The sequence below is a fragment of the Verticillium alfalfae genome, genomic scaffold (assembly GCF_000150825.1).
Source record: "Verticillium alfalfae VaMs.102 supercont1.1 genomic scaffold, whole genome shotgun sequence".
In the NCBI taxonomy this organism is placed as follows: Eukaryota; Fungi; Ascomycota; class Sordariomycetes; order Glomerellales; family Plectosphaerellaceae; genus Verticillium; species Verticillium alfalfae.
This window is the reverse complement of record NW_003315038.1, coordinates 3,543,256-3,564,785: the sequence shown is the minus strand read 5'-3', so window position 1 is coordinate 3,564,785 and position 21,530 is coordinate 3,543,256. Positions and strand designations below refer to the sequence as shown.

The window sequence follows — 21,530 nt, the reverse complement described above, 5'->3', positions numbered from 1 at the left end:
AACTACCCCACGAGCAGTGACCGTTTTCATAGGGCACCGTCTCGACAAACGGAACCCCGCCAAAACGGACATGTCACGGTTGGGCCATGGATTGGTTCTTGATTCTTGATTCCTGATTCTTGCTAACATGTACACGGAATTCGTTATGGCGCAGGAATCCTATTCTGCAAGAAACATCCTGCCAGATTCGAAATTATACATATATTTTAGAAAAGGAAATAAAGGGAAAAAAGGGAAAAAAGGGAAAAAAGGAAAGAAAGAAAGCAAACGATACTTGAAGTAGAGACAAGCATGCTGACCTTACCGTCCACACCTTTCAGCTTACCCTGCCTTCACCACTGCCTTCCTACCAGAAAACTCCAGTTCTCCGTCTATTGCTGCTGCTACTACTGCTCCTGCCGATACCCCCGGTAGAACTGCTCATCCTCTTCAGTCTGCTCCACAGCCTCGTACGGCCCCTGTGCCGCCGACACCGACCGCGGCTGCTGCGGCACGGCGTACGGCTGGCCCAGGACGACGACCGAGTCGGGCGGCCCCAAAAAGTGCTCGCGGGGGTCATAATGGGTAGTCTGAATCAGCTCCATCGGCGGCGTCACCTCGACATCTCTGCCCAGCCGCTTCCACCAGGGGAACCCCGGCAGCCCAAACACGGACAGAGAGTGCGGCAGATGGTTCAGCACGAGGACGACAACGTACGGCATGAGCATCGTCATCAAGACGAACGGTTTCTTGTTGTAGTTGTTGAAGTACTCCGCGTCTTGCGACACACACGCCACGAGGGCGATGCCCGCCGCGATGACAAAGTTGAGCGTCACCCTCACCTTGGCCCAACGGGTCCATCGCCCCATGTACGCGATGCAGTAGAGGACGTTGGACAGCGCGAGAAAGGCGCCGGCGCACACAAAGGTGTACTGGAAGAGAGTGCGGAACCGCTTGGATGCGCGTTTCCCCACCTCCATGTTCAGCGCTGTCGTGTCGCCAATGTATCGCGCCTTGATTCCCGCGTGTTCTCTGGTCGCTTCTTTCGTAAAGTCAATGTCGAATGCCTGGAGAAGAAGATTGTCGAGCGTTCGGATTACTTCCGCCGCGGCCTGGCCCCATGCCGCAAGGTTTGGATCCGTGTCAATCTCTTCCTGGCTTGCGGTCTGCAGATGCTCCTGGAGCTGTACGAGGTCAATGTCACGCATGGCATCGAAAGATGAATTGATGGCGATCTGTGACCAGCAGTGCGTGACTGGGTACTGTTTCGTAAAGTTGCTGGTGAAATTCCACAGGCTGTCTGTTAACTCGACAACCGCCGAGGTCTTGACCATGTGGTTGAAGCCCGTCAGCAGGCTCAATTCACCCTCTGCAATCTTCCAAACCACGATGAATTGGGCGGCGCCCTCCATGAAAAGAGTCATGCACAAGTGAAGCGGGAAATGCAGCAGCGTCCAAGCCAGCTGCCGCCATCGCGGGAGATGGAATCGACACATCCAGTCAAAGTAGACCATGAAGACGAGGTAAATAGTGCTGACAGCCGCAGTCACGACGCCAATCGTCTTGGGGGCTGCACCACTCGTCAGCTGGGCTCTAATGGAATACGGAGTCATCCGTGGTAGACGAGACGCACTCCAGGCATTGTGCCCACTCTCGACAACAGAGGTGACCGAGTCGCATGCAATAGCAACACCCTCGCCAAAAATGATGAGGGTGAGAAGACTGATGCGACGAATGAGGTGTGTGTCCTGGAAGCTCAGGATCGAGTAGAAGGTCGAGAGCACGGCATTTGAGGCCACTTCGAAAAATGCAATACCGTACCACATGTAAAAGATGCTACTATGCGCTCTGTCGAAAAGGAACGCAAGTCCAAAGTAAATAAATGCGGCCACTGAGCTGGAGACCACCAGAACAAGCAGCGGAACTCTTGCTTTGGTGTAGTGACGGACATGGAGAAGGACCATGCCGTACTCGAGCGCCAGACACAGCCTGGACACCATCAGGATGAACGCTGCGGCCTGTCAGACACGCAGGAGGAGAGGTTGTCATTGTTCAAACATACAAAACGTCTTGAACACCTGCGGATCCTGCTCGCTGGGGTCAAAGTTGGGCGAAACAACAGCGAAACCAACCAGGACGCCCAGATGAACTGCCCTGGCGCATCGTTCAAGACGCTATCTGTGATGAAGCGAACGTCGAAACAACCGGTCTGGAACCAGGTCGTCCACATCAGGCTGTACGGGTGAACCATGTAAGCAACGTGAGGGTGAAGCCGTGGCGCGGTCAACGTACGAGAAGAAGCCGGCGTATGCGACTAGGCCTCGTAAGCTCGTGACTTGTTGATTTTTGTTGAACAAGTTCAAGCACTTCAACGTTTGCATCAGTAGCCGTGTAGGATCGTCGACACTGGAAAGACAGGGCTCACAGCCTATGTCGTGTGCCGTCAGTAACAGAAGTCCATTTCAAGAGGTGGCCACTTACAGCCAGAAACAGGTCGTAAAACACTTCCAAGTTTGTCGCTTCATTGTTTCTCGAAAAAACAGGCTCCTCTTTCAGCTGATACCGGTAACTCCAAGGTTTGACAACTGTTGGGATGAGGGTTTGCAGCCCGACTGACAAGGTGTCCGAGCTGGCGTCGTCCTCCTTGAGAGGGCTTTTCAGTAAGTGAAGCTTCACGTTGAGCGGCTTGTATTGCAGTCCGTCCTTGTCAGCCATGGTATCGCGCTTCCTCTTGCGATGCCGCTGCTGTCGAAACAAGCTTTGGGTCAGGATAATTCAAGCGTCGCAGAACACCAGCAAGCAAGCATCCGAGGCACATGGAGGGGTGATATGGAACCCATGACGGGCCAGTCCAAAGTTCAGCCCCCGAAGACCAAGAGGGTGACCAAGATCGGCAGCCTCAGCTCGAGCTTTGTGCGACTTTGATCGTGATTATTCTCGGATGACATACCTGCCTGCCTTACCTACTCACTACAACACCACCCACACACACTTTTCCAGGTCTTTGCTCTACCCTGCGAGCTCTCATCAGCATCCGGCAACGAGCTCGGTAGTCTCATTCAGGCCCGGACCCTCGATGGATATTTAGGATGCGATCAAAGTGCATGAAGAAAATAGACATGGCGTGCCCGCTCGGCCACCGACCCGAACCCTGCTTCTCGCGGCCTATCCGCAACGGAGACAACTGCAGAATCGCGAACGCGATCACACCAACTCGACAGTGATCCACCCACCAAGTGCTGTGAAGACGGATCATCCTCGCTCCCTCGTCTGGATTCTAGGCCGGAATGGGTTGACGGCTGACTCAAACTGGCCTCCCTCTTCTCCCATGGTGGTGTGTGAGCAGTATGCCGTAGTGGATTACCGAGCTGATAAGGCGACGTGATTCCTGGGCATTGGAAGCCGAGTTAGTTACAGCAGACCAGCTCTGTGATGTGCTTGGTTTGTGCTACCACACCATTCTGAAAAACGAACGCTATTGACTGATGCTGGGCCCTGCATGGTATCATTGCCGTCCTCGGGGTTGGAGAAAGTGCGCGGAATTGCGGCTCAGCTTCACTTCGTAGCTCAGCGCCAAAGTGATTCCCCGATACTATGGATGGGTCGTTCAATGCAAGCAGGGCCCAGAGCCTTGCCTTGGGGTACACACATCCAACAGTCTGGCTTGGGGCAATTACGTAGTATTGCGATACGCTACCATGAAGACGTCAAGCTCGACTTACAGTACCAAAAGTCCGTCTTTGTGGTATGGTAATGTCGCGTGTCATTGCTCTGCCACGAAGGGCCAGAGATCTGAAGGAGGTGTTTGCTGAGTTGCGCCAAGCAACATCTTCAAACCAAACACACACAATGTGCAGCCTATCGATTCACAACCTTGCCATGTGCATGATCGACAAAGCCACCCTCGTCGAGACGATTTTGTCTCATGATCGTCAATTCAGCTGAAGCATGTGAGCGCTTATCCTGCACCTGCACCTGCACCTGCACACATGCCTGAAAGTGAAGCCTGCTCGAAAACGCCACCAGCCTTGCCCACGCAGCTGAACAATCGTTGTTCTGCGCAGCCTGCTGCGATATCCGCACTAATGAATCGTGTGATTCGGTTACTCTTTCATACCAGTTTCCGCCACTACCGGTCTTCGAAACATCCCCATCGCCTCCCGCCCTAACCGCGTTCTTCATTTCCTCACATCAACAGCCATGAGCGCCGCAGAGCAAGGTATTGCCGTGGACCATGTGCCATCTCGCGGACGCAGAGGTCTTGCTGCTCTGCGAGAAATGTTGGTCACCCGCCTGGAGGCGCTAGCCACTATCGAAGACGTAGAGCCTCATGGGTTTTCTTCTGATGCCTTTGTGGCCAAAGGAGTTCCACGCCTGATTCCGCACCCTTACATTTGGTTTCCATTTCCATATTGGCGTTCCATGACGTTGCTCATCACACTATGTACCACCTATGCGAACCTGTTATTCATGGGTGTGTATTTATACTATTTACTTGTCATTGACTTCGTGTTGCTCAGCGCAAGCTCAATCCTGCAAATTTACGTCGCACGAATAGCACCGACATCGATCATTCTGCATTGGGTACACAACACCATATTTGAAGTGAGTAGTCATGATTACATACAGCTGTGTTCAAATACTCTAGAGCAGCGCTCACATCTAGCTGATACCTAGTCGGCATTCCTCCTACGGCTGGCGGCAAGGCTTGAAGACAGGGTGCCGCGACTGTCACCCTGGCGGATATACTGGACAGCGTACTTCACCTTTGCGATTCCCAAAACGAATTTTGCGCTGAACTACTTGGAAGCTTGGAGGCTCCAACATTCCGAGCATCACATCTCTGTCTTCTTCGACCGATCAGACAACGTCCTTCTGCCCTGTCCGGCGTTTGACGCACCGGAAGTGGACGACGCATGGGTCTTCAAGCATTTGTCGATTTTTTATCGCATGTCGAGGATACACGATGGGCTGTTACAGGCTTTGCTCCCTAAGTCACTCAAGAGGATCGAAGTCGTGCAGGTACGTCCTGCACACCAATCACCCTCTGAAGGGTTATCTTGGGTACAGTCAGATCTTGCCTGCATGGTCGGAGCCGCAGGACATGAAGTAAAATCCGGGCGGGCATGCACCCGAAGTGCGATGTCGGTTGACACTTCAAAGTCATCGTTCATAATAGCTGACTGATGTGTGATCGGCATTTTTCAGGTGAAGGATGGAGTCAGCATAGGAGCCCATGTAACGACGCTCGACGTGTCCCCCAATATCTGCCGGGCGATCGAAGACGGCATGGTAGCCGAAATACCTGCTGGACACAGACGACGCGTGGAACAGTTGCTTCTACACCATGTGTTTCGTCCGACAATCTCGGATACTCCTCAGCAGGCTCTGAGGTTCGTCGTAGCGTGGGACGCGCATCCGGTTTCCTACGTTGTCGGTGTTCCTGCAGTGATAAGTATCGCTATTGCTGCGTTTTGGCCCATGGTTGCGGTACTCAAGTTTGGTGCGGATGTTCAGTCGAGCGTACAGACTGGCGCGGCGGTCGCAAGCTTCATCATCACGACAGGGGCACTCGTGATGGGTCTGGCAACTTTGTTCGACGCTGTTGCTAAGCAGTGACCGCTGGGGATGGAGACAGTTGGGTTTACTTGGATAACGGTTCTCCAGATTGGAGATATTTCATCTTGAAGGTCAACGACGTCCTCTGGTCAATGCAACTGCGCGTCCGACTGAGTGCGTGCGGTTGATGGCACATGATGTTTGCCCTGCGCTGTGCTAGGCTGTCCTGTGGCAACCATCGTCGCGGGGTTCTGGACCTTGAGTAAAATGAAGCCAACATGGAAATCCTGAATCGTCAAGACAAAGCAGAAATGGCACCTGAAGCTCAAACGGTAGTCGAAGTGAAGATGCACTAGACAATGTGCTTAGGTAATCTCAATCTCGACGCGTGTAACGCGTCTCTCCAGGACGTTCGGCGCTACGAATCCCCCACAGCATAGCGGCAAGGGGTCCCAGCTCCCTGTCAGAAATGTCATGTTGTGACCAAATGCCATCTGCGCTCCACCAGGATTGCTGCTCTAGACCGTCTGTAACAACATCGCGGGCCGTCGCCGACATTGACCATGAGCGAAGATGCGCCTTCGAAGCCCGTCAAGCGAGCCCGTTCGGGAACCAACGACGATGCTGCGCCTGCCACAGCTTCCAAGCGACGAAAGCTGAGCACATCGACAACCTCCAAGCGCACATCCCTCCACGACACCAATGGCCATCGCCCGAGCAAGACGGCTGAGGCTGACATTTACGACGTACCCGACTCTGACGGTGAGGCGCCGCCGCCGCCAGCACGAACTCGACTCCCCTCCGGGCCCAACCGTAGCGCAAAGAAGACATCAACGCCTCGCAAAGACCCCTACGAAGTGTCCGAGTCAGACAAGGGCGAGCACAGCCCAGATGAAGACGGCAACAATGAGGACGAATTTCCTCCGACGCCCACGCGGCCCAGGAATACACCAGGCAAGACGCCCCGGTCAAACGGCACAGCTCGCAACGGCACCGCACCCGCGAAGACCAGCGCCTCGAAACCGCGAGCACTCAAGGAAGTCTCCGCAACTATTGAGAAGCCGGTCGAAGCGACGCCGGGAACGGCAGAGAATATAGAGGAAACGATCCACGTTCGATCGAGCGGACGGCGCAGAGTCCCGACGGCCAAAGTGCAGGACAACACGGCCAGCGCCCGCAAGCTCGGTGGCCCCGCCGCGAGCCGGTCGCGATCCAACTCGGCGCTGAACACGACGCCCAGCGCGCAGAGGCATCACGAGCCCCTGAGGCGGGATGCGCCGGTGCCGCTGAAGGGGATCCTGACACCCTCGAAGCGTGCGGGGGATACTGGCAAACGCCGGAAGAGCGTTGCGTTTGGCGCTGCGCAAAGTCAGAAGGGCGAGCCGGTGTTCTTTGAGGATTTGCCCAATAAGTCGTCGGAGAAGAGGCCTCGCGGAAGACCGCCCAAATACCCAAAGGCTACCCCGAAGCCGGTTAAGTCGACACCTAGGCAAGTCGAACCTGTCTTGGAATCCGGAGACGAGGTTGAGGATGAGGTTCAAGATGAGCCGGTACAGAAGAAAGAGGAACCAGTGCCCGAGGGGGTAGAGGAGGAAGAGGAAGAAGAGAAGGAGCAGGAAGATACAGCCTGCTCGATATGCGACAAGCGCAACTCCAGACCTCCCAACGAGATTATTTTCTGCGACGGCTGCGACAAGGCTGTCCATCAGAAATGCTACGGCGTCCACGACATTCCGGAGGGCGACTGGTTCTGCAAAGAGTGCGTCGACAAGAAGCAGGCCAAGGCTGCGGCAGGCGCCCAGCTGCCCAACTATGAGCACCATCTTCGCTCGCTGCAGAGGGTGCTGCTGGACCGATGCGCGGGCCGGCGGCGCATCAAATTGATCAACCAGGACGAGGCGTATACGAAGGCCTATCAGCTCGTTGAGCAGACCGTCTCGGCTGGTGAGGGCAACTCAATGCTTGTGATTGGTGCAAGGGGCTGCGGAAAGACGACGGTAAGTTTAGTCTTTTATTTTCATGCTTTCGATTCCGTCTGCTAACGAAGTGAAGCTTGTGGAAAACATCATTGCCGAACTATCCCTCAGTCACAAGAGCGAGTTTCATGTCATCCGGCTCAACGGTTTCATCCACACAGATGACAAGCTAGCTTTGAAGGAGATATGGCGTCAGTTGGGTAAAGAGATGGAGGTTGACGATGACGTTAATGCGAAGGTAAATACATGAAGCTTCCACCAAGACAAACCATTATGATCACTGACCGAAGCAGTCAAACTACGCGGACACAATGGCGTCTCTGCTAGCTCTCCTTTCCCATCCGTCGGAGATCTCGCAGACAGAGGAGGGGGTCACATCCAAGGCCGTCATCTTCATCATTGACGAGTTTGACATGTTTGCGTCTCACGCGCGTCAAACGCTACTGTACAATCTGTTTGACATAGCGCAGGCGCGCAAGGCGCCCATCGCAGTGCTCGGCTGCACGACGCGGATGGACGTTGTGGAGATGCTGGAGAAGCGAGTGAAGAGCCGATTCAGCCACCGGCACGTATATCTGTCACTGCCAGCGAATCAGACGTCCTACTGGCAGGTCTGCAGGCAGGGACTGACGGTCGACGACGAGGACATGAAGGCAGAAGGCATTGACGAGGGTGTGCAGGGACATGTTGAGTTCTACCGTAACTGGAACAACATGGTCAAGGTGCGTGCCCGCAATGGGTTTTGATTTTGGGACACAACCCCTGACAAAAGCAGGACCTGCACGAGGAGAAAACATTCAAGGCGCTCCTCCAGCACCACTACTACACAACCAAGTCAGCAGCGGCGTTCCTCACGGAGTGCATCCTACCGTTATCGTCATTATCAGTAGACGAGTTGGCCCTTGAGATTCCATCAGCATCAGCGACAATGGTCCGGCTCGCGGCCCCCAACTCGAAGCTGCATCTACTGTCGGCGCTGTCAGACCTCGACCTCGGTCTGCTCATCGCGGCGGCACGGTTAGATATCGTGGCACACACGGACACGGTCAATTTCGCCATGGCATATGATGAGTATGGCTCGCTGATGGGCCGGCACCGGGTGCAATCGGCAGGCGCGGGCATGATGGCGCTCGGAGGCGGCGTCCGTGTCTGGGGTCGTGGCGTCGCAGGCGTATCGTGGGAGCGGCTCGTCTCGTTAGGTTTGCTGTTGCCCGCAAGCCTGGGCGGCGGCAAAGCATCTGGAGGAGGGACGCACGGGGGCCTCGAGGGGCGGATGTGGAAGGTCGATGTTTCTCTCGAGGAGATTCCAGGTGGCGTGAAGCTCAGCCAGATGCTGACAGGGTGGTGCAAGGCGATCTGATGCACGACCCACGATGTACCATTTAGATTCCCGTGTACGACTCGAATACAAGTGTACCAACCAACCAACAGGGTCGCCAAGACTGGGAGGCTCTGCGCCGCCCAGGTTACCGGAAAATACTCTGCCGATGTTAGTTCGCTGTCAGGAGGGTTCGGAGGCTGGCTGTGTGGGCTGTGCTTGTGCCGCTCGTGGAAAGCCGGCTGGGGGTCCGGAAAGCAAAGTGGGTATCCCTCGAGACTGTTGCTATTTTGGGGGGCCTGGTCGAGGCTGCGGCTTGATCTCGAATGCAAGATGACGCCGATTTAGGCAATTCCCGATCTGGGCTCAATTGATGAGGTCCTGCTGGTCGTCTCTTCTTCTGTGTTCTTGTAGTTGCATTGCACAGTACAACAGGTGGGCAGGCGGTTGGTCCTTCCTGCCGTTCTGATTGACCAGCACATGTTTCAGTTGTGCCTGCCATCCGAAGCGCTGACCTTGGCCGGCCTACCAATCCTCGTCTTTGTGGAGCAGTCACGCTCTCACGTCCAGCACGTCGTCATACCTCCCTCCATCCCTCCTGCCTGCTCGCCCCGAGCCACTCAACCGTCTCAGCGGTAGTCAAACTCTCACCTCAGCTGCGCTGCTCAGCCCCCACTCCTTCACGAGATACACGAACTCTACCGCTACATCCGCCTCAACCACCAGCGCTTTCTCTCCTCCTCGTCTTGTCGCACCCACCTTCAGCTCTTCAGCTCCTCAGCTCCTCAGCTCCTCAACTCTTCAGCTCAGCCATCTCACCTTGACCCTCACCTCCCTGACCTTACATAGGTACCTCACGACGCAATATTAAACAGCCAGCCAGCACGTCCTTCACCATGGCCAAACGCACAACATTCACCACTATCACGCCGCTTCCCCCCGATCTTTCTCGCGACGCGGTGCTCGCCTTCCTCCACAATCACCTGGAGATGATTGATCTCAATCCTCTCATCAAGGAACGCCACCCGATCCCCCCGCCTCCGCACGCCTCCGCCGACGAACAAGCCTGCGTCTGGTACTCTCTGACAGACGAGATATCCTATCTCCCCGGAATTCCAGCCGCCTCCTCCGCCGTCTCGTATACCTGCGCCTTCAACGACCTGCCCACCGGCCTGCAGACCCACTGCTACGCACCCATGGGCCTCGACATTCGCGACCGCTGGTCTGTCGCCGGCACTCTGCCCGGCGAGGCCCCCGAGAAGCGTGAGCTGGGACTCAACGCCCCCTCCCAGGGCCTCTACCTTCGCGAGGACGTCGACATGCGCTGCAATGTACTCATGACTGGGTTTGTCAAGAAGACGCTTAAGAAGAGTCATGGCCAGCTGGTCGACAAGCTCGCCGAGAAGGCCCGCGCCGTCGCCGTTGAAGACGCCGGCCATGTCCAGGGGCAGTACCAGCATCAGCAGCATCAGCAGCCGCAACACCGTCATCAAACGTCATGGCAATCCCAGACGGGCGGCTACTCCAAGCCGGTATACAACCACCAGTTGACAGAGAGCCAGCACAGCGTCTCCTCTGTTCACTCGACGCCTCGACACAGGAAAACGCCGTCCCCACCTACTCTCGACATTCCGTCCTACTTGAAGCCTCCGACGCCCCCCGAGACGACCGCCCCGCCCTCTGTGGCAAGCTCGACGGCACACTCAACCCCCGGCACGGCGAATGACACGACCTCACCCAGCGCCTATCCTTCACCCTTGCGCATCCGCCACCAGTCACACGCCTCTGTCGGTCACGACCTCGGCCAGCTCTTCGACCGTGACGCGAAGGGCGACGTACCGTGGCAGTCATTGACTGCGCAAAACCACCAGCAGCCTGTTGAGTTGTCCGGGACAGATCGTGAGTATCCTGCCAGCAACGCCTACTCGGACTTGGCAATGCGTACGCCCTGGGACGAGGCAACACCCAACGCCACGCCGACCGAGGCACAAGGGGTGAGCCCCGCAACCGCTCCGCGCGGGCAGGCGTCGTGGGAGCACGCTCATCCGGCAGCGCTGCGACCCGGAGGGACGACGAGGAAGACGGTGCCTGCGAATCAGGCATATGCCGAGCTGGAGTCGTGAAGCTGTGGCATAAGTATTCGCGTCGCGAGCACCAGACGGCTGCTGTAGGGTAAGCGATGTGACATCGAGGCGAACTGGAGGAGCTCGGATCACGAGGATGTCCGTTTGTGGGGAGTGAGAGACGTTGACATGGTCAGATGACATATATACCCCTTAGCGTTGCTTAAGCTGTAGTAGGAAATCTATTGTGAGACATCTCCGGTCCATCAGCGTCTGTGAGAAGAAGCCCAGCCAGGTATCGTGATCTTTCGGCTTGAGACGGGTTCGATCATGTAATCGTTGGTCGGGTACAGACTCATCCCGGTATCGCTCTTGAAATTGGAGGCTTCGGTGGCCTATCACAAGTGTGGGAAATGGCGAGTGAAAGGGAGACTGATGGGTTCGGGCTGTCAGCGAGAAGTCCCTAGAACAAAGCTTTGAATCGATCAATGCGATCAGACTATGTGATAGTTCGGATACGGTTGTCGTGCTTGGTGAGTCGGATGGAACGCGGGATTGAACATCAAACACTGATTGTTCACCACATGCAAGGTCACATTGGATCGCAGGCTGAGAGCTCATGTTTCCGGGATACCGTGTGCGAAGTCAATTGCTGCCAAGTATCTAGCCAGGGAAAAAAACAGAATAGCAAATGCAGAAAGGGTGGAAACAGAACCACCGCTCGAATTACAGCAGGCCAGTCTCTTTTACCCCCTCCCCTGTTCCCCCTTGGCACACCTTCAGAAAAGGTGCTGGAAGGGACAAAAGGGGGCAGGGATGGAAGAGACAGACGTAGAATTGCAAGCACCGAAAAATCCAGGACCCCAGGACCACAGACTCATTACCAGGATGCAGGTGTTGAGACAAATGGAATAACCACTTCATCCTCCCGATGCTCCCCGCCGCCAGGACCTCTAACGGACAGCGACGATGTGGGGCCGGGACCTCCAGTTAGTATAGATTGTGTTGTTGTTGTTGTGTGTTGGGTGGGCGCGTGTGTTTTTCTGGGGGGAAGTGTTTGCTCTCTCGTTCGTTTCGTTCTTGTTGAAAGAAGACAAAACATTCCCACACCCTCCCGCTCCCTTGTCCGTTGACCAGCTCTGTCCGGAGAGTGAACAGAACAAGAGTCGTCCCCGAAAGAAAGGAGGAGCTTTAGCAGCCGGCGGCGCCGAAGACGGTGGCAACGGCGGCGATGGCCATGCCGGCGCACAGCAGGCCCTGCTGGAGCGAGGCGGCGCCGTTGACCTCGACGTGGTCGCCGGTGGGGTATGGGACGTGGGGGAGGGTGGCGCTGGCCTCGCAGGCAGGGCCGTAGCAGGCGGGCTTGTTGCCGTCGTTCTCGCAGTGGGGACCGTCGCAGACGGGCTTGTTGTTGTGGGGAGGGGGCTGGGGCTTGCCGCAGTCGGGGCCGTCGCAGACGGGCTTCTCAGGAACCTCAGGACCGTGGGGGGGAACGTTGGGGTAGACGGGCAGGCAGTCGCGGCCGTCGGGGTACTTGCCGCCGTGGCACTCGGCGGGGTACTCGGGGTGGATGGGCTCGCAAGGCTTGCCGTCGGGGTACAGAGCGTACTTGCACTCGGCAGGGTACTCCGGGTAGGCAGAGTGGCACTCACGGCCGTCGGCGTACTTGCCCTCGTGGCAGTCGGCAGGGTACACGGGGTACAGCGGGTGGCATTCACGGCCATCGGGGTACTTGCTGTCGACGCAGCCGTCGGGGTAGCGGGGCTCGCCGTGGCAGGTGTTGCCGTCAGGGTACTTGCCGCCGTGGCACTGACCGGGGTACTTGCCGGGGCCAGCAGGGTACTCGGGGTGAACCGGCTTCATGTTGTCGTGGCAAGGCTTGCCGTCAGGGTAGTGGCCGTCGTGGCACTCTCCGTGAGGGTAGTGACCGTCGTCGCAGGGGCTGCCGTCAGGGTACTTGCCGCCGTGGCACTCTTCGTGGTGGCCGGGGTAGTGAGGGTGGACGGGCTTGACGTGACCGTGGCAGGGCTGGCCGTCGGGGTAGTGACCATCGTGGCACTCTCCGTGACCGTGAGGGAAGTGACCGTCGTGGCAAGGCTTGCCGTCGGGGTAGTGGCCGTCGTGGCACTCTCCGTGACCGTGAGGGTAGTGGCCGTCGTGGCAAGGCTTGCCGTCGGGGTAGTGACCGTCGTGGCACTCTCCGTGGGGGTAGTGGCCGCCGTGGCCGGGGTGCTCAGGAGTCCAGGGGTGAGGGGTGGGCTTTCCGGCGCACTCGGTGGTCTGTCATCATCATGTCAATAACGCCGCAAGGCGATCGTCAGGTCCAAGGGAGAGACATACGCGAGTCACAGTGCAGGGGCAGTCCGTGATTGTGAACCAGGTGGGGCCCTCGACGGTGTACACCTTCTCCTCCCAGGTGACATAGTTGGTAGGCTCAGGGCACCAGGTGGCGAGCTCGGAGACGACCTCGGTGACCGTGGTGGTCGTGACGGTGCCGTTGGTCTCCTGGCGGCGTGCAGGCACGTAGGCCGAGGCCATGCCGGCGGCGGCGAGGGTGCTGAGGACAGTGTTGGTGTACATCTTGACGAATCGAGCGGGAAGGGGCGTTGAAGAATAAGGCTGCTCTGTTGTGTTGGGTGAGAGGGCGGTTGCTGAGGGTCCAAGAGAATGACTGGGGTTGGTTGCAAAAGATCGAACAAAAATGCTAAAGAGCGACTGTCAAAAGAGTGACTGATTGCGAGATGAGGATGATGAGGCAGAAGGGGAAAAGCACAACATCGAGGATGCCTCAACATTTATGGACGAACGACGACAAACAAACCCTCACCAGTGTCGGCTCCAGAACACCTACCACAACCATCTGCAGGGCTGGGCTGCCCAGATTCAGGCACAACAACACAGGAAGGAATCCATCAAGGGGCGCCAACCACAGCGGCGGGCCCTCGCAGAGACATCGTTTCGGCTGAATACTGAGCGGCCATCGAACTCATCGAACGCTTATTTGGCCGATGTTGGGGTGCAGGAATGGCGGGAGCGCCCGATCGAGTAGACCAGCATTCCAGGATACTGCGAAAAACAATCAGCTCGGTTCGTCTTGTGGCCTAACCTCCGTCATTGTCTCTGGAAACAGGGCATCCATGGGTCGGTGCTTCACACCTTGTGTCCAATGGTTCTGGTATGGCTGGAACATCTCAAGCCAAGGGACACGCCGCCATCCTGCATACTACAAGCCTGCTGAAAATCCAAACATGTCATGGTCATGCTGGTAAATTGGCGAATGCCGTGCTCCTCTTCCATTCTCCCTAATGCTCTATCGAAAGGAAGGGCGGAGCCACAAAGTTATCTGATGATGCTCTCTGCGCACGCGTGCGAGTGCATATGTACACATGGAACGCGAGACGCGTTCTGGAGTAAATTCCTCATCTGCCTCAGTAACCATACATCCATCACATCGCCTGCCTTTGTGGGTTGTTCCGAACGGACCAATCGGTATCGCACCTTCCTGTTCGTCGGCGACATTTGAAGTTTCCCTCCACATGTCGTTGAACAGAGACAAGGGCTGGCAGGTTGGGCGTTGTGCGTGATAGACTTTTTGCTTCCCTCATACCATCGGCCGTCATTTGGTGGCCGTCGTTAATTCGTCCCGATGCGAGGAGAAGGGGAGCATCCTCCCTTCCTATTTCCTGCCGGTCCTCCACCCAATGGAATCCAAGACAGAATTGAAAGAGCGTACAATGTCGGAGAGTGGGAACGCTCTCAGGGGGGGGGGAGATAAAAAAGGAGCATGCAAAGATTTCGGGGAAAAGCAATGCTCCACCCACATCTCCGACCGATTCATGATGTGTCTAAGATGGTCAATCCCTCGAACGCCCCTCCCCGTTTCCAAGATATAAATCAGACCCAGATGGCAGTGGAGATTGGACCAGTCCGGGGAAGCAGGCCGACCCTTGTGGATCGTGGCCGCGATCCGTCGTAGATATGCACGATATTAGATAAGTGGCCCCAATAACGCCGGGGCAGAGGGCGAGAAGCAATTATAGCCAATTGCGTCGAGCCGGCCCTCATGCAAAAGGGTTTCATGGGGAAAATGCGGGGAGTATGGAAACTCCTATTTTTGTCGCGAGCGTGAGATTCAACAGAATATCGGGTATCGGTCGAGCATTTGTTTCATTTTCTTTGTTCTCGTCATGGCCGGTTCGACCTACTCTGGCTGCGCTCCAAGCCAGGGCGAATGTTGGTGAGGGAGTCAAAGTCGTAGTGCTTCAATGTGTGCTCGTACTTCGGACTGCGAAGAAACTTTGGCACAGAATCCTAGGGTCAATTGTTAGTACATGGCTCCGTTGGAATAAGGATGCGGCGAAGACTCACACTAGCCATAAGCTTGAAGACGGCGTTCTGGGCGTCTTCAAACAGAGCCGTAACCTCTTGCAGCGTGTCTATCATGGCGACGTCTTGACCAACAGCCTTCGTCATGCGAGTTGCCAGGTTGTTGCGCAGCTGATGGTCAATATTCAGCTCGCAGGGGGATCCTGGGGCTAGGAAGGCGTTGTAGATGCCATAAGCTTGTGCCATGATTTCTTTGATCCCGTCCATAGAAGTGGAATTCGGGTTCTTCTGAGCAGAACGGATGGCGACCTTGCAGCTCCTGACGAAGTCGTCGACGTCAAGGTAGAACGACAGATTCTCTTCACAATGAGTTTCCCTGAGGTTCTCGCGGAACAGCAAGCGGAGTGCGGCGTCGTTAAGAATCTTGTCCAGCCTCTGCGTGTTTGAGTCGCGCGCGATCGCATTGCGGCTTGGGTTGGTACCTTCGCTTTCAGAAGCTCGCCCCCTGGAGCCCACGTTGTTAATCAGATCCTTGCCCTTGGCGGTGAGCTGGTAAATAGCATTCTTGGTGGGCTGGAAGACGTTGTGGCCGGCGTACTGCGACATGTGTGCTCGGTCTTGCACGATTGCTTCCATCAGGTCACACTGCACAAAGAGCGTCGCAATGTCCACAGCCTCCCTCCTGTCCACGGTTGTACAGCAGTCCATGAGCCAGTCTGTCGCACCCTTGCCTGTGAAGGTGTCGCGGTACGTCTTGCCATTGATCTTACGCTCGCTAGCCATCTTGACACCCGTGAGGCCATCCCGGTAGTCACTGAGCGAATCGGAATCTGCCGATGTGACGCTAGACTTGATGTTAGGACCATGTGTGCCGACGAATCGACGGAAGACAACTTCGACTGTGCCACGGTCGGTAATGAGCTTGTCGGTTTGGCCATCACGCTCCAGAATAACGAGCTGTGAAAGGGTAGACCCGATAAGGTCGGATGTTTGCTTCTGCTGAATGCCGTTGCGAGAGCAGAATCGATCGAGAACAGTGACGCCTTTTGGCGTCAGTTGCCAGACAGAGCCCTTCATGTTGTAGACCTGCTGATACTTTCCGTCGGCGGATTCAATGAATCGTGCCTCGAGGAACCTTTGGCAAATAGAACGAGCCATGTCTTTGGCCATGGAAAAGGTTGTCGTCGTTGTCGTTGTTACGATGCGGGAGGGGTCTTTCGGATCCGGCATGCGGTTCGACTGAGAGAATTTCAGGGAACCAAGATTGTTGATGGCATCTTCTGAGAGGAAAGTGTTCTCAACCCGAGTAAGGCGGACGCGATGCGCAGATAGGGACAGTAGGCTGACAACAAGGGTTGCGAAGAGATCTTTGAAATCCTATGTGGTGTGTGAGCCTTTTTACAAGAAAGATCTGGGTGGAAGAGGGCAGGGAAGAGGGGGCATGGGGATGGCGGGGTTGAGTGCGGCGGAATGCTCAACACGAGGCGAGGTCGATTGTCCTTCGAGACATGCGTTCTCGCGCACAATAGTACCACACATCAATTGAACAAGGGCAACAGCTGGCGATGCCTACCTTTGTGAATGGCTTGTCGTCGTCCGTCATGCGGAGCAACCGCGAAGAAGTTTGGTGCATCTTGTTCTCGACGGCTGGGATGCGGATTGAAGAGGGCGGTTGGGATCAGTGTCGGAATAGGGTGAGGAGGGCACTTCGTTGGCCAGCGACACCTGACTCGGGTGTTTGCCCTCGGCGGCGAATGTGCCTGTCGAAGAAGAAGCGGGAGAATGGTTGTTGGACCTTCGGTATCGTGCGTGTGCGTTCTTGTCCAAGTCGGTGGGGCTGAAAGCGGAATCGGCACTGGAGGCGACTCTGCCCAAAGCGGAATTGGAGGAACGCTGACGTATGGAGTAGTCGGGTTGTGACTGTGACTGTGACTGCAGGGTGGACAGCGCAGACTGCGTCTTGTCGATTGCAGCAGCTGCAAGGCCGAGCAAGCCTCCGGATCGCTGGATCTTGCTCGTGGAAGGAGAGCTGAAGTGGCCGATCTGGCGGTAGCCCGTCGAGGTGGAGGCGGCTTGGCCCTCGTGGGAGAAAGGGTCAACGGCGGGTGAGGAGGGAGCCGAAGGCGAGGCGAGTGAAGAGCGGCGACTAGCAACTCTGGTGGAAGATCGTGAGGTCGATATCGACTGCGGTAGTTGATCTCGGATTGAGGAGCGGTTGGAATGGGAGATGACGGCCATCTAACGGAGAGCACGAGAAGTAAAATAAGAGTATGTGGAAGGGGGCGGCAACGAGAACAGAGGAAGGAGAGGGGGGGTTCTTCGAGATAAAAAAGAACGTGACCCTTCAGAGAACGGGTGGAATAAGACGGAGGGGGAAAAGGCAGCGACGGTGCTAATGTACCATGTGGACTGCCAGGGCTCTAGCAACAGCAAGCAGCACCTTTTTCCCAGGTTACCCTGCCTTGCCTTACCTTGTTGTACCGTGCCTCCACAGGACTGGACCCGGACCTGGACCAGGACCTGGACTGTCGGATTTCGGTACTAGAGTATTCCCTGACCTGGTAAACCTGGTGAGAAGCGATGCGAGGCCGCTGTGGGTGCACTTGCGCGCACTTGCCTATGCACCCACCTGCGCACCTGAGGTCCACCACGGCCACGAGCGGACGGGTGGGTCCTGGGTCCTGAGCGGGTCTGATCCCTGTAAGTTGCGGGTACTTGGTCGAAGTACATGCGACGGAGGGTTGTCCTATGCGAAGGTTGAGGGTAGGCACCGGGGGGGCAGCTTGCACTAGGCGGCAGTCCAGGAGTCATTAGAACCCCCCCCCTTCTTCCTCCCCTTTCCGTCCTCCTTCATCTTGTCCGTCTATTATTTCCATTTTGGTATCTGCTCACCCAAAATCTATGGAGAAGTGACATTGGGGTACGAAATTGTATGGACAATTCACCTGCTGACAGACCCCTGCTCAAGGCACCCCCCCTTGAATCCACCAGCACTCCCCCATCCGCACCTAGCCTCCTCCCAATGTCGAACTTGGGGCAGGGGGTCCCCCGTGCAACACGTGTCGAAGCATGGAAGCCGGCATTCAAACAAAGCAGACCAGGACTGTGCTTCGAGATACGGGAGTTGAGCGATAAAGACTCAAGGGAAGAAAGGCCCCTAATATTTTCCCCGCTGACCACACCGCCGGTTATCTGATGGGCCACATTTTGTGAGGTCTTTTCAATCGCATGTAGAACGCGACCATTGTGTTCTCGTCCCGTGTGGATTCTGCAGGGCCAATTTTACACGGCGACGCTGATGCAAACGAGGGACAGTCCCCTACTTTGCTAGGCTAGGGTATTCGTTCCTTGGCTGGCCTGGGTAAAGCCGCCCCAGTCAATCAGCAGCTAGAGCATAGGTAGCCGCAAATCTCAACAGGTAGTCTGTTTCCTGACAGCCCAAAACGTGGTCAAAGAACAGACGCCACGCTCTCAGATAGCAAAACTAACCATCAGATTCGCTCATGCCCTCCTGGTGAGGAGGGTTAGATCCGACAATCGTCGGTAGACGGCCGCATGGCTGAGTGATCTTCTTTGTCCGCCGCGATGGCCGAGGTCGCTCATCTGCGTGTAGGCCCCCTCTTTTGACTTGTCAGCACTTGGGGACCACTTTCTCATCCACTTTCGCTCCCTCGCGTCTTCGTTTCTGCGACAGCGGCTACGTCACCCCCGGGAGGGCTCACGGAGACCGAGAGACCGAAAGGCGCGAGCGCTCTCTCTCTCTGGATGTGCTTGTGTGTGCCGCATACGCATGTTGGGGGACGTGAAGAATTGTGATTTTCTTGCACGACAATGATATAGAGGCGTGCCGCTACCCTCGGAAGCCAACCAAACTAAGACGATTACCAAAATCCCGGGACATTCTTCTCTGTGGGCGCTTCATTGGACCTTCAGAAAAGCATGCGAGCTTGCCGTGCGGCGTTCTGTGTCCAACCACCGAAGGGGATTTCACTCCCAACGCCTGCAGCACACAGATCAGACATGTCGGCGGAGCCCCAGACATGTTGTCTTCGACGGTGCGGGCATGCCCATCGATCGCCACGCCCCCCTTTCCCCATCCCATACATATATGGCGGCCGTCATCCAGGTGCCAAGTCTAGAACAATGGGGCTGTAGTGCAAGTAGAGGCCGGTATATGCGCTGTCCGGTGTGACAGCGGACATTTTGCCCGATTCCCCCCCCCATCTGCCCTACGACTGGCTGCGAGATCGTCCCCTGCAGGTAGGTTTGGGATTCGCAAGACCATAGGTTCGGACAGTTGTCAATGACATTGCGCGCCGGCACATTGAAGGGTTGGCCACTGGCGGCTGACGTAGCCGCTTGGCAGGCCGTAGCTCATGGATTACTAGAAACTTTGGCTGCGTCGGCAAGGCCTTCGATGTTGGCAAGACAAGGTTCAAAAGGCAATCTGGAAGCCGGCATTGGCGCTCATGCTGGCCATTTCAATATTAGTGGCATCTCGCTTCGACCGTTGGCCCAAGTGGCCTTGGGACATTGTCGATGGCTGGCACCGACCGAGCCAAGGCACGCACCTGCTGGACATATTTGACCATGTGCCCTTGTGTTTCAACCGGTTGGTTTGTTCTGGTAGCATTACATACCTCATCAGCTCATGTACCATGCCTACCTAGTCTGTGTGCGATGGCTAGAGGGGAGATCTTCGGACGGCCTTTGATCAAGTATCTGTATGGTACCCTAGGTAGCCCGGCGCTTTCTGGCTGCGTATTGCTGACGCGCTGACCCTGGCACATCCGTCAATGGGGCCTTCCATCATTCCGGATGGCAGGCAGCTGCTGAGGGGGAGGGTTTGATAGGCGGTGATGAGACGTAAAAGTATCACTTATCACACAGGCTGGCGAAGGAGGGTGCCTTTTGTGACAGCCCATCCGGCCGCCATGATGTGCTGAAATGCCATGTGGCCAATGTGGGCTACAAAAAGGAATTTGCTCTGCACCCCCTCTGACGCGTCGGCTCCTTGGGCGGGGCCTCTTTGTGCTACACATCATCAATGAACACGGAGCTTTCCCTACAACTTGTTTCAGCCTGATGACACGATTGTTGCCTAGGTAGCTCTTCGTCATCTCTTTGGAGATGCTCACACCTGTTGGGTCGACACCGCCTCTGCGAGCGTGGTACATCCATACATCTGTCAGATATGTATCGATGGGAAGGGGGGGGGGACATACATGTACCTCAAAACAGACTGACGGGTGAATGCAAGCGACGGACACGCTCTTTTGCCTTGGCCCCTGCCTGCCTCCCTGCCTGCCCGCAACCCTCCAGGCTGGCAATGGCGCGTGGGCATCAGGCACAGAAGAGCTGCGGAGGGTAGGCAGCATGAGGGGGAAAGGGCAATATGACAATCATCTCCCATTCGCCAAGAACCCCCTGTCATCACGCATTAGGTGGAGAGCGGAAAGAATTGCGTCGTCTCACCACCAGCAAAGAGACAGATCGGCGCGTGGCTCCAGGGATGCTACCCACCCTCACTGCCCCCCAGGTGCACCCCTCCTTGTACATGTAGCACCTAGCCCCCTCCTCCCCCCTTCCAACACCCTCTGGGCTCCGTTCACTTCCCTGTAAGCCACGCTGTGCGACCGCCTTTTCGTGCTTCCTGTGAGGTGGGGTGAAGGGGGGAGGAGAAGAAGGTGTTCCTCGTCACGTTGCTGCCACGCGCAGTCACTCCCGACAGGCCCCTGCCAGAACATTGACCCTGGCCCCTGCCATCAATTTTTTTTCTCGCTGCGAGCAGACCAGGGGGCGGAACTCTCTCAGTGGTAGGTACTGTACTTTGTCTTCCCCTCTCCCATCTCCCAGCGACCAGCGTCTAGCGTGTACCAGTGTACATGGTAGTCCCTCTCAGCGTCCCTCACTGTCCCCGTTTTACCACAGGCTGGCCCACTCCACTCCACTCCTCTGGCCAACCCATTGCTGCGATCTTGTCCACAGACGGATAGAAGACCATAATCTTGACATTTGCTTTCTCTGGTTCCATCGGTTTGCATGCCCAACTCCATCATCACGCTTGTCATGCTGCAAAAGGACGTTTTCTTCACCACGCCAACCGAATGAATGCCTTGCTTCCACTGCGCTTGCATGATGGATCTCTGCACCAGGGTAAGCGCGCGCAGGCTACATGGCTAATTTGGGGACACGAGCCATGCTCCTCCCTCGCCCCGTCGACTCGACCAGTACTGACAAGTTTAACGCCGAATCATTGCCACTTCTCGCCACGACTTTTCCGTGCACGGAGTTGGATCCACTGGAGGG

At 56.3% G+C, this 21,530-nt stretch overlaps 7 protein-coding genes across 7 annotated transcripts; 2 read left to right on the top strand and 5 right to left on the bottom strand.

Moving 5' to 3' along the window:
* Positions 1-386: 386 nt before the first annotated feature.
* Positions 387-2,694, bottom strand: VDBG_01076 (conserved hypothetical protein; the record flags this gene model as incomplete). Its single annotated transcript, XM_003009347.1, has 2 exons — positions 387-1,997; positions 2,461-2,694. 2 exons carry the CDS (start codon positions 2,692-2,694, stop codon positions 387-389), a joined length of 1,845 nt encoding a protein of 614 aa, XP_003009393.1.
* Positions 2,695-3,837: 1,143 nt separating this feature from the next.
* VDBG_01075 (predicted protein) lies at positions 3,838-4,161 on the bottom strand (the record flags this gene model as incomplete). Its single annotated transcript, XM_003009346.1, has 1 exon — positions 3,838-4,161. The coding sequence occupies one exon, from the start codon at positions 4,159-4,161 to the stop codon at positions 3,838-3,840; it is 324 nt and encodes a 107-aa protein (XP_003009392.1).
* A 1,940-nt stretch (positions 4,162-6,101) lies between these two features.
* Positions 6,102-8,874, top strand: VDBG_01074 (origin recognition complex subunit 4; the record flags this gene model as incomplete). The annotated part of the gene is made up of 4 exons (XM_003009345.1): positions 6,102-7,535; positions 7,591-7,752; positions 7,808-8,236; positions 8,290-8,874. The coding sequence occupies 4 exons, from the start codon at positions 6,102-6,104 to the stop codon at positions 8,872-8,874; spliced, it is 2,610 nt and encodes an 869-aa protein (XP_003009391.1).
* Positions 8,875-9,728: 854 nt separating this feature from the next.
* On the top strand, positions 9,729-10,955 carry VDBG_01073 (conserved hypothetical protein; the record flags this gene model as incomplete). The annotated part of the gene is made up of 1 exon (XM_003009344.1): positions 9,729-10,955. One exon carries the CDS (start codon positions 9,729-9,731, stop codon positions 10,953-10,955), a length of 1,227 nt encoding a protein of 408 aa, XP_003009390.1.
* A 1,131-nt stretch (positions 10,956-12,086) lies between these two features.
* On the bottom strand, positions 12,087-13,475 carry VDBG_01072 (predicted protein; the record flags this gene model as incomplete). Its single annotated transcript, XM_003009343.1, has 2 exons — positions 12,087-13,175; positions 13,236-13,475. The coding sequence occupies 2 exons, from the start codon at positions 13,473-13,475 to the stop codon at positions 12,087-12,089; spliced, it is 1,329 nt and encodes a 442-aa protein (XP_003009389.1).
* A 687-nt stretch (positions 13,476-14,162) lies between these two features.
* On the bottom strand, positions 14,163-16,391 carry VDBG_01071 (developmental regulator flbA; the record flags this gene model as incomplete). Its single annotated transcript, XM_003009342.1, has 2 exons — positions 14,163-15,206; positions 15,264-16,391. The coding sequence occupies 2 exons, from the start codon at positions 16,389-16,391 to the stop codon at positions 15,081-15,083; spliced, it is 1,254 nt and encodes a 417-aa protein (XP_003009388.1).
* A 429-nt stretch (positions 16,392-16,820) lies between these two features.
* Positions 16,821-17,459, bottom strand: VDBG_01070 (developmental regulator FlbA; the record flags this gene model as incomplete). Its single annotated transcript, XM_003009341.1, has 1 exon — positions 16,821-17,459. The coding sequence occupies one exon, from the start codon at positions 17,457-17,459 to the stop codon at positions 16,821-16,823; it is 639 nt and encodes a 212-aa protein (XP_003009387.1).
* Between the last annotated feature and the right edge of the window lie 4,071 nt (positions 17,460-21,530).